This window comes from Crinia signifera, chromosome 19 (genome assembly GCF_055691185.1).
Source record: "Crinia signifera chromosome 19, ASM5569118v1, whole genome shotgun sequence".
Lineage (NCBI taxonomy): Eukaryota > Metazoa > Chordata > Amphibia > Anura > Myobatrachidae > Crinia > Crinia signifera.
This window is the reverse complement of record NC_139226.1, coordinates 83,348,755-83,359,739: the sequence shown is the minus strand read 5'-3', so window position 1 is coordinate 83,359,739 and position 10,985 is coordinate 83,348,755. Positions and strand designations below refer to the sequence as shown.

Here is a 10,985-nt window from a genome sequence, read left to right as displayed (position 1 = left end):
TTTGATTATAACGTATTTGACATTTTAATAATCCGTGACTACAGATCCTACCCTGTACCGCTTAGAAAGTAGGGACAGATGTTAGCGCTACATATAAAGTTGGGCACGCACTATACAGCCGGCAATCTTGCAGATGGTCGGGGGGATTTGATCTCTGCCCCAGGCCATGACAGATTGCTGTTACACGCTAAACTATATCTCTCCCTGTCAAACAATATCGTCAGATTTGCCTGCACTGCGATAAACGGCGTACAGGAGCGTGCACACAGCAAACACTCCAACAGCAAATCGTCCAAAATATTGTCTAGTGTGTAACAGGCATCACAGGCAGCAAATTGTCAATACTGAAGATTAGGGAGATTTTTTACAGGGCCATATGGATGTGGATCGTATTGTTGACCCGACTTAGGTCGACACCGTTGGGTCGACAGACAGCAAGGTCGACAGGGTTCTAGTTCGACAAGGGACAAGGTCGACATGGGTTTAGGTCGACAAATGGGTTAGGTCGACATGGGTTTTTTTGACCCGAATGTCAACATGGACACAGTTGGAAGTCAACCCCAGCCCCTCGCATCGCTCACTATGCTTCGGGCATGGTGCCTCGCTGTGATTGGCACACTATTTTATTCTCCCTCGAACTAACGCATTTGTCAACCTTGTCCCATGTCGACCTAGACACCTGTCGACCTTCATCCATGTCGACCTAAGTCAGGTCGACAATATGACCATATTACAGCCATATACATATAAAGCCTCAGCCTGGCGCTGTTTACTGGGCACAGCTATTATAAAGTTGAACACTTATTGGTATTAAACCCCTCAGCTACACATTGGGGCTAATGCAGATCCCATAGCAATTGCTACAGACTAGCATGCCAGTCTGCTGTGGCTGTTGGTGGCCAGGCCATGTTGGTTACATGCAGCAGGTATCACATTCCGTGGTCGGGAACACACTGGTCTGATGGCAGCACTGAGGGGCAGATTTATTAAGCTCGGTGAAGTGATAAAGTGCCTGGTTTTATCACTGGCCAATCAGCTCCTAACTGTGAAGTTACAGGCTTGGTTTGAAAAATGACAGGTAGGAGCTGATTGTACGGGGATAAAAACCAGACACTTTATAACTTCACCGAGCTTAATAAATCTACCACTGAGTTACCTACTGAATCATTGACCATCTTATTCCTCTGGGTATAAAAGTCACTGCTGAGCTGTGTGTCCATTACTTACTGCTTCTACACTATTACAACTTGTGTATAAATCGCTATAAGAAGGACAAATGTCCTGGCTCGCTGCTTGCACACCTGTGCAACTAGTGTATATATCACACCAGTGTGCATGAAGGTCATTGGTCATTGACTGTGCCCTACTGCAACTTGTGTCTCTACCACTCCCCATGCTATGAGAGTCTTTGCCTACTCCTTGCAAACCACTGCAACCTGGACATGATTCTTTGTTAATCCCAGAGGTCAGTGATTCAGGAGCGTCACTGTTCATGTACTGCAGTGAAGGAGTGGACGCTTCTGTGCTGCAGGGTCTCTCCTGTACGTCAGCTGTAACCTTGGATTCTGTTTTTTCACACATCTTTGTCTTGGTCATGCAGTTTATGTTTGTGCTGAAGTCATGTGTCTCATAGTCCTTCAGCAACCGATTGATGTTGGAGCTGTGTGTTATACAGGTTAAGGACATCTTACTGGAGGAGCTGGTGAGGAGCTCTGCACCATGGGAAACGTCACTCATAGAGCACCTCACAGACATGTTACTGATGGAATCCTGTGTCCCACAGCTACCGACAGACATGTCAGTGGTAAACTTCTGTGTTCCAGAGGTCCTCATGGCTAGGTCAGAGATGGACTCCCGTGTCTCTGAGGTCCTCATGGCCAGGTCCGAGGTGGACTCCTGTGTCCCAGAGGTCCTTATGGGCAGGTCAGAGGTGGACTCCTGTGTCCCAGATGTCCTCATGGCTAGGTCAGAGGTGGACTCCCGTGTCTCTGAGGACCTCAGGGCCAGGTCCGAGGTGGACTCCTGTGTCCCAGAGGTCCTTATGGGCAGGTCAGAGGTGGACTCCTGTGTCCCAGAGCTCCTCATGGCCAGGTCAAAGGTTGACTCTTTGTACTCCTGTGTTGTAGAACTCATGGAGATGCCATTGGTAGATTCCTGTGTTGTTGAACTCCTCATGGAGATGCCACTGGTGGTTTCCTGTGTTGTAGAGATCCTCATGGAAATGCCACTGGTGGATTCCTGTGTTGTAGAGCTCCTCATGGAGATGTCACTGGTGGATTCCTGTGTCCCAGAGCTCCTCATTGTGCTGCTTCTTTCGCTGATGGATTGGCTGCTTTCCGAGTTGCTGCTACTGGCTGTCACTGAGGGAACTTGCTCAGTAGTAATAGTCAGCAGTTTCGTCAGGTCTATAAAATAAATATATATGAAGATACATTACAAATCTGATGGCTCTTTATTTATTACCAGTTACTTATATAGCGCACACATATTCTGCAGTGCTTTATAGAGAATATTTGAACATTCACATCGGTCCTTGCCTGTGGAGCTTACAATCTATATTCCCTACCACATGTACACACACACAGACATTTTAGGGCTAATTTTGTTGGGAGCGAGTAACCTACCAGTGTATTTTTGGAATGTGGGAGGAAACCGGAGTACCAGGAGGAAACCCACGCAAGCACGGAGAGCATATACAAACTCCCAGTGCTTGCGGGCAACTTTAATAACAGAACTGAAGGTGCTCTGGTCAATGTTCACTATACTAGAAATAGCTTATTTACATTACATTGTACATGTTCTAGTCAATGTTGAGTTGCCCACACAGTCTATTTTTGTTTGCGATACCAACCCCGTGGGGGAGCACATCGGCATCGCAAGCTGTATACACACGGAGCAGTATGGACTATGTGTTATAGTGTTTTACCAATATGGACTATATAGTCGTTCAAATGTGTAAACCCTTTCTGTCACTGGGTGCCGGATGACGCTCCGACAGGGGGGATCCAGACAGTCAGTATCCCGACGTCGGAATCCTGACTGCCGGTGCTCCGACAGGGGGGATTCCAACTCACAGGGGATATTCTCCCTTGTAGTGAACGCAGCGAGCCCGCAAGGGGCTACTTTTCACTCGCCCCCCTGTCGGAGCACGGGCAATCGTTATTCCGACCGTCGGGATCCCCCCTGTCGGAGCGCCATACCACACCCCTGTCACTTCCTGGGGTTTCTGTAAAATGGCATCACACTCCCCACGTCCACTCCTATCTGTTCATTCTGTTCTCTCTTTCCACTCACTCTCACATTGGGCCAGATGCACTAAGCTTCAAAAGTGATAAAATGGAGAGTGATAAACAACCAACCAATCAGCTCCTGCCTGACATTTTTCAAACACAGCGGGGGAAATTTACTAACAGAAACTCGTGAAAAAAAATTGTATAAGTACTCATAAAGTCGTATATTTATGTCGTATTCGTATTTTCACCATTTACTAATTGTAAAATCCGTATATTCGTACACTGAGTATAGTCGTAATCATGCCAAAGTGAGGTCGTATTCGTATTTTAAAATTGGAATACGAATGTTTACGAATCTCTACACCATCGATAGAAAATGGCTAATGTTAACATTGATTATTTGTATTTTCATAATTTACTAACAAGTCGTATTTGTAAAAAATACGAATACGAATCGAAAACACATACGAATTGTAAAAAAATACGACAAAAAAATACACCTTGATTTGGAAGTGTATTTCACATCTTAGAGTGGAGGGAAAAAAAAGAAAATAACTCCCAGTTGATCAAAATCACAAATGTGTGACTTAAAAGCCCACTAAGCACACATACACACTTTTTAAATGATTTATTTATTTTAACATTTTTTTTACACTGCAGCCTGCACAGATCTGACTGATCCATGCAGGCTAAAACCAATACGAATTTGTATTTTAAAATACGAATTTGTATTTTAAAATACGAATTTGTATTTTAACATACAAATTTGTATTTACAAATACGAATTTGTGTTTAAAAATACGAATTTGTATTTAAAATACGAATTCGTATAAGAAAAAATACGAATCAATACGCCATTGGATAATACGAACCAATCAAATACGACTACATGATTAGTAAATTATCCTCCGGAATACGAATGAAAATACGACTACACCAGTCGTATTCATTCATATTAAGAATACAAATACTATTTTTTGGATTTGTATTCTTAGTAAATTTCCCCCAGAATGTGACATTGCAGGTAGGAGCTGATTGGCTGGCTGTTTATCACTCTCCATTTTATCACTTTTGAAGCTTAGTGCATCTGGCCCATTATCCACTGTATCGTGCTGTGCACTCTCACCCGCAAACCCACTTATATGCAACTCACTTCGCTCTTTGTCATGCTTCCCATCCACGCCACACACTTACATCCCACTCATTCTTATCTCCCTCATTCTCACCTTTCCCACTTACATTCCACTCATTCTCACCTTTCACACTCACCTCCCTCATTCTCACCTTTCCCACTTACATCCCACTCATTCTCACCTTTCCCACTAACATTCAACTTATTCTCACCTTTATTTATTTAGTTATGAACAATTTATTATATAGTGCACACATATTCCGCAGCGCTTTACAGAGTATAGTTGAACACTCACATCAGTCCCTGCCCCAGTGGAGCTTACAGTCTATATTCCCTACCACATATACAAGCACACACACAGACATTCTAGGGTTAATTTTTTTGTTGGGAGCCAATTAGCCTACCAGTATATTTTTGGATTTCTCACTTATCTCCCACTCAATTCGCTCTTTGTCATGCTGCCCATCCACACCACACACTTACATCCCACTCATTGTTATCTCCCTCATTTTTGCCACTTACATCCCACTAACTCTCACCTTTCCCAATTACATCCCACTCATTCTCACCTTTCCCACTTACATCCCACTCACTCTCATCTTTCCAACTTACATCCCACTCACTCTCACCTTTCCCACTTACATCCCACTCATTCTCACCTTTCCCACATACTCACCTCTCTCATTCTCACCTATCCCACTTACATCCTACTCATTCTCATCTTTCCCACTTACATTCTACTCATTCTCACTTATATCCCACTCACTTCGCTCTTTGTCATGCTGCCCATCCACGCCACACACTTACATCCCACTCATTCTTACCTCCCTCACCTTTCCCACTTACATCCCACTCATTCTCACCTTTCCCACATACATTCTACTCATTCTCACCTTTCCCACTTACATCCCACACATTCTCACCTATCCCACTCATTCTCACCTTCCTCACTTACATCCCACTCATTCTCACCTTTCCCACTCACATTCTACTCATTCTCACTTATATCCCACTCACTTCGCTCTTTGTCATGCTGCCCATCCACGCCACACACTTACATCCCACTCATTCTTATCTCCCTCACCTTTCCCACTGACATCCCCCCACCCGTTCTCACCTCTCTCATTCTCACCTTTCCCACTTACATCCTACACATTTTCAGCTCCCTCAGTCTCACCTTTCCAACTGACATCCCACTCATTCTCACCTTTCCCACTCACATTCTACTCATTCTCACTTATATCCCACTCACTTCGCTCTTTGTCATGCTGCCCATCCACGCTACACACTTACATCCCACTCATTCTTATTTCCCTCACCTTTCCCACTGACATCCCCCCACTCGTTCTCACCTCTCTCATTCTCACCTTTCCCACTTACATCCTACACATTCTCACCTCTCTCATTCTCACCTATCCCACTTACATCCCACTTATTCTCACCTCTCTCATTCTCACCTACTGTATTCCTCTTACATCACACTCATTATCACCTATCCCACTTACATCCCACTCATTCTCACCTCTCTCATTCTCACCTACTGTGTCCCTCTTACATCACATTCACTCACCTTTCCACTTACATCCCACTCATTCTCACCTTTCCCACTTACATTTTACTCTCTCACCTCCCTCATTCGCACCTTCCCCACTTACATTTTACTCTCTCACCTACCTCATTCTCACCTTTCCCACTTACATCCCACACATTCTCACCTCTCTCATTCTCACCTATCACACTTATTCTCACCTTTCCCACTTACATCCCACTCACCCTCACCTTTCCCACTTGCATCCCACTCATTCTCACCTACTGTATCCCACTTACATCCCACTTATTCTCACCTACTGTTTTACTAAAGTTTCTAAAAATGACAAGTGCTGACTAGTAGCAACCAATTAGATTTGTAACTGTTTCTAGAATGCAACAGGGAAACAAAAGCTATAAACTGATTGGTTGATAATGGCAACACTTACACTTGTCTCTTTTCAATGCATTATTAAATCTATCTCATAGAATCTCGTTGCTTGATACAGTATATATTTACTTAATTATCTCCCTCTATACTTTCAAAATGAATCTAGGGGCCTATTTCAAACGGAAGTCATTGTGCGGCAATTCTTCCCAGTGTATTGTGCGGTGTGTCCCATTATTTACACAGTGTCGCATTGTGTAATGCATTAACATACGTGCCTGAGGTATTTACTTACATGTCAGTATGGCTCTCTTAATTTGAGTGAACACTCTCTGGTCGCCGAGCGAGCCACTAAAGGCATACATGTGTCTCATCTCCGCTGGGTACTGTGAAAACGGCAGGCCCATCATCACGGGGATGATGCGCCCTTCTGCGCAGGGATCCTGGGTGAGGAACTGGTGCATCTGATAATTGCACCAAGTGTCCGATAGGAAGTGCGGAGTCAGCAGCATCACCCAGCAGTGGCTGCTCTTTGCCCCCCGGCACATCTCTGTACACATGGGGCTGCCACATTCCATGTCCCGAAGAGGCAGAAAGCATCGCAGCTTCTCCAGTTGCTCCTCCAGGTACGATAGCATCTGTATAGCATAAGAAGTATCTGCTTCTTCCCCGCTGTGACAGATGTACACGTCGTATGGCCTCTGCCAGCGGGCGCTGTTCTCCGGCCACACGAGGATGGGCCTGGCGGGTCTTGAGCTTGCTGATTGCAGCCGGATCATGTGGGTGCGGCTTCCAGTAGCAGGGGTGTTGTTTTTGGACCCTGATCCTATGGGGTCTGTGACGGAGGAGTTGTGTTTGCTCTCCCTGGTGCCCATCCCCAAGAACCTGCAACAAAAGAACAATCATGTTCATTAGACATTCTCTGCAATGGAATTTGTCGGTATTGTTAGCTTTCCACTTTGTTGAAACAGTCTTGCTGCTCGTAAAAAGGTTCAATGACGTTTTGCAGCAAAACAACCCTGGTCATACAAAATTATTTTTTTCTCAATGGCTGCCTGGCTCCTACACTGGGTTCCGAAGGAAACATAGGGCTAATAAGTAATAAATCACCCTTTATGGTGTGCATTCATAAATGTGCTCAGATTGTACGTTTTGTATGGGAGAGTGGGGTGCAAGTAGGAACAGGAAAATCCAGTGGTGAAATAGCCTCCCATCAGAGGTGGTAGAGGCAAATACAGTAGAACAATGTAAACATGCTTGGGATAGGCATATTGACATCCTTACAAAAAACATTAAGCATCAAATATGGTTTGAGGTAACATGTTTAAAAAGGAGGCATACTAGATGGGCCAAGTGGTTCTTATCTGCTGTCAAATTCTATGTTTCTATGTTACCCAGATAAAATCAGATTACATTGTGTTCATTCCAGAATCCCGCACCTTTCAAAACCTCTGTAGTTCATCCTTACTGCCTGGGGTGTCATGCTTTGTTTAGGTGCTTCTAGCACACACTGGTCTGTATTGCAATGCTGAGGTATATACCAGACCATGCTAGACGCACCTCAGCAAAAGAAAAAAAAAGACTCACCAGGCAGCAAAGAGGAACTACATGAGTTGGGGTGGGGTGCTAGAATGAACACTAGATTACGGTGATGCAGTATGATCAGGAGGCAACAGGGTCCACCTGTACGTAGTTGGTGCCCAAAGCTTGATAATGTAACGCCAGTCCTAAGACACAACCTCCCCCTTGGGGTCTGGTCACACAGGCATGTGTCAGATTGGCTAGATCGTGCTGCTGGGTCGGACGATTGTGCGTGCACAGCCATAGTGACACAGCTATTGGCACTGGAGCTTCACGTGTGGTGAAGTTGCTGAAGATGCTGCGCACTCCAGTTAACCAAATAGAACTAATCTAATGCAATATTACTGTCGGCATTGACCAATAGAATTTTTAAACAGCAACTGTATTAAATGCTAAATAAGCTTGCTTAAGTATTTGTCTTATATAGCGCAGCAGATTTCATTGAGCTTTACAATTGTGGACAGTGATAGAACAAACGGTAACAACAGCAGACTTGGAGGTTGGAGGGCCCTGCTGGAAGCTTACATTCTATAGGGACATAGGAGGGAAACACAAGGACAGGCACCAGTAATAGCAGAGCAGTCTAACCAAGTTGTAAGTCCAGAAGGGAAGCTATATAATACATAAGTGAGTTTGAAAAAACTCAGGAGCCCGAGGTGTGCTCCCTACCACCAGTGCTGTGCCTAAACACGTGCAAAGGGGGCCGTGCGATCGAAGTGGGTCCGTCTCCCGAAGGAGACAGGGCCCTGTTTTTCCCCTAACCCCTCTCAACCATAAGGCCGAAGAGGGGAAAATAGGGAACGGTGGGTCCTCTTCGCCGAAGCTTAGAGAGACCCTCATTCCTCAACCCCCGGAAGGGTTAGGATGGTGGGTCCTCCGCACCCGAAGGTTTGGAGAGACCCTCAGTAGACTTCCCTCGGCCTTGCGGCTCGGGGTCGTCCTCGGGGGGCACGAAGCTCTCCCCAAAAGGCGAGAGCTTTGGCACATTGGGGAAATGGAAGGCCCGAAAGGGTCGACCACACTACCCAAAAAAACGTGACAAAACTACAAAAAACAAGGAACGTGAAAAAGTGACGAACGTGAGAGGGGAAGAGAAATAAATAATAAAGATACCCTAGCCAGAGGGCCAGGGTGGGGGTGTGAAAAATTGTCCTACCCCATCCAAAAGGACGGGGTAAGGACGTGAAGCGCTACCTGAAGGGAAGTGCGCAGTGCAAGTGCCATACTAGTGCATAGTGATTTTGGGATCACCCGTGCATGTTCGGCACCCCCGAGTTTCCCCGGGGGCACAGTGCAGTCGTGGACTCCAAGCAACTGACCAAGGTTTCTCTGTTCCCATCGTAGGGCATTTTCCAGCCCCTGGCATGGGAATGGGTACTCCACTGGGCTTTTCAACTGACTCCCTTAGGGGCTGCAACCCCCTCGGAAGAGCAATCTACTCAGTCCCAGTGTTTCTCCGCTCCCAGGGTTAAGATACTAGGCTGAGCTTTTCGCTGTGCCCAGGCTGGTGGCTTGCCCAACCTGGACCAATCTACTCGGTCTCAGCTTTTCTCCGCTCCCTGGGAATGGATACTAGACTGAGCCTTTCGCTGTCTCATCCTTCGGGGGCTACGAACCCCGTCAAGAGAGCCAAACTACTAGGCCCAGTGTTTCTCCCCCCCTCTCACCAGTGGGTTTACGGAAACAACACCTCCTACCACTGGCAGAGGTGAAGGTACTCAGCCAGACTTTTCACCACTCCCAGGCAAAAAAGAGGGGTCCCACACCCTCCGCCCATCAGAGCAGCTACTCAGTCCAGCCTTTCTCTATTCTCTGCCAGAGGCCAGTCCATACCCACTGATAAGAACAGATACTACACTTGATCTTAGCCAAAAGGCTAATACATATAATACACTAGGTGATTCATCGCGCCCTACGGGCGCTCTTCACACCGGCGTAAGGGGCTACGCCCCTTAATTTGTGAACATTTGTATTGTGAGAAATATGGTTAGAATTGTATGAAAGATGCCCTGTATTGCAGCTTCTGGCAGTGGGTGAGGGTCCAGCGTGGCAGCACAGGAGTACCGGACAGTGGCCCTGAGTCAGTGTCTCCTCCTACTGGGTGGGAGTTAGGGTGCATGAGAGCAGGAGGCTGGGATATGAGGCATGATAGGGGTATGTGGGCAACACAGCGTCAGCGATTACCCAGTGGTGGAAGTTACGGTTCAGGAGAGCAGGAAGCTGGGTAGTGATAGGGGTGTGTGGGCATACGGGGGACTAAAGAGGGTGGTGGACACTGTGCAGCTTCTGCCAGTGGGTGAGGGTCCAGCGTGGCAGCACAGAAATACAGGAGTCAGTGTCTCCTCCGACTGGGTGGGAGTTAGGGTGCATGAGAGCAGGAGGCTGGGCGGTAAAGCATGATAGGGGAATGTGGGCAACACAGGGTGAGCGGGTCTCCACTGGCGGAAGTTACGGGGCAGGAGAACAGGAGGCAGGGCAGTGTCCTCCCACATTGATGGCAAAAGTATTCAACATCGGCCATAAACCATCGATTATTTGAAAATCATTGATGGTCGATGGGCATCCCTAGAACTGGAGGAGGGTGGGGGACAGTATGCAGCTCCCGGCAGTGGGTGAGTGTCTCCTCCCACTGGGAGGGAGTGAGCGTGCATGAGAGCAGGAGGCTGTATAATAGTGGTATGTGGGCAAGACATTGATAAAAGTTGTGGGGCTGGTGCAGAGGGCAGTGGGGAAACCTGCAGTGCGGCAGCCAGGGCCGGATTTCCCACCTAGGGGCGGTACCTGCTTGTGGTGGTACAGGATCCCCCATTGTCACAGGGGTACGTGAAATGCGGGAGCGGGGGCCGCGGTGGTCCGCTGGGGGGTGGAATTGCCGGAAGGGGGTCTGCAAATTGCGGGAGGGGGGGTGGTGTGTGGGGATCCGCGGTTAGCGGGAGGGGGCGGGGGTCCGCAAATCGTGGGCGGGGGCGCGGGGGGGCTTGAATCGTGGGAAGGGGGGTCCGCAAATTGCGGGAGGGGGGTTGTCGGGGTTAGTGAATTGCGGGAGGGGGGGTTGCGGAGGTCCGTGAATTGCGGGAGGGGCGCGTGGGGTGCCGTGAGTCAAGAGGGGGTGGTGCGGGGGTCC

The 10,985-nt window shown here is 47.4% G+C and overlaps 1 protein-coding gene and 1 pseudogene across 1 annotated transcript in view; both read right to left on the bottom strand.

Moving 5' to 3' along the window:
* TIRAP (TIR domain containing adaptor protein) overlaps positions 1 to 10,985 on the bottom strand; it is a 30,756-nt gene continuing 19,771 nt past the window's right edge. The window contains exons 3-4 of the mRNA XM_083162817.1: positions 6,576 to 7,165; positions 1 to 2,405 (exon numbers count right to left, since the gene is read on the bottom strand). Coding sequence (XP_083018943.1) covers positions 1,198 to 2,405; positions 6,576 to 7,165 — 1,798 coding nt within the window. The 3' untranslated portion in view covers positions 1 to 1,197. The remainder of the gene's footprint in view (positions 2,406 to 6,575; positions 7,166 to 10,985) is intronic.
* LOC146044485 (U2 spliceosomal RNA) lies at positions 9,614 to 9,750 on the bottom strand (annotated as a pseudogene).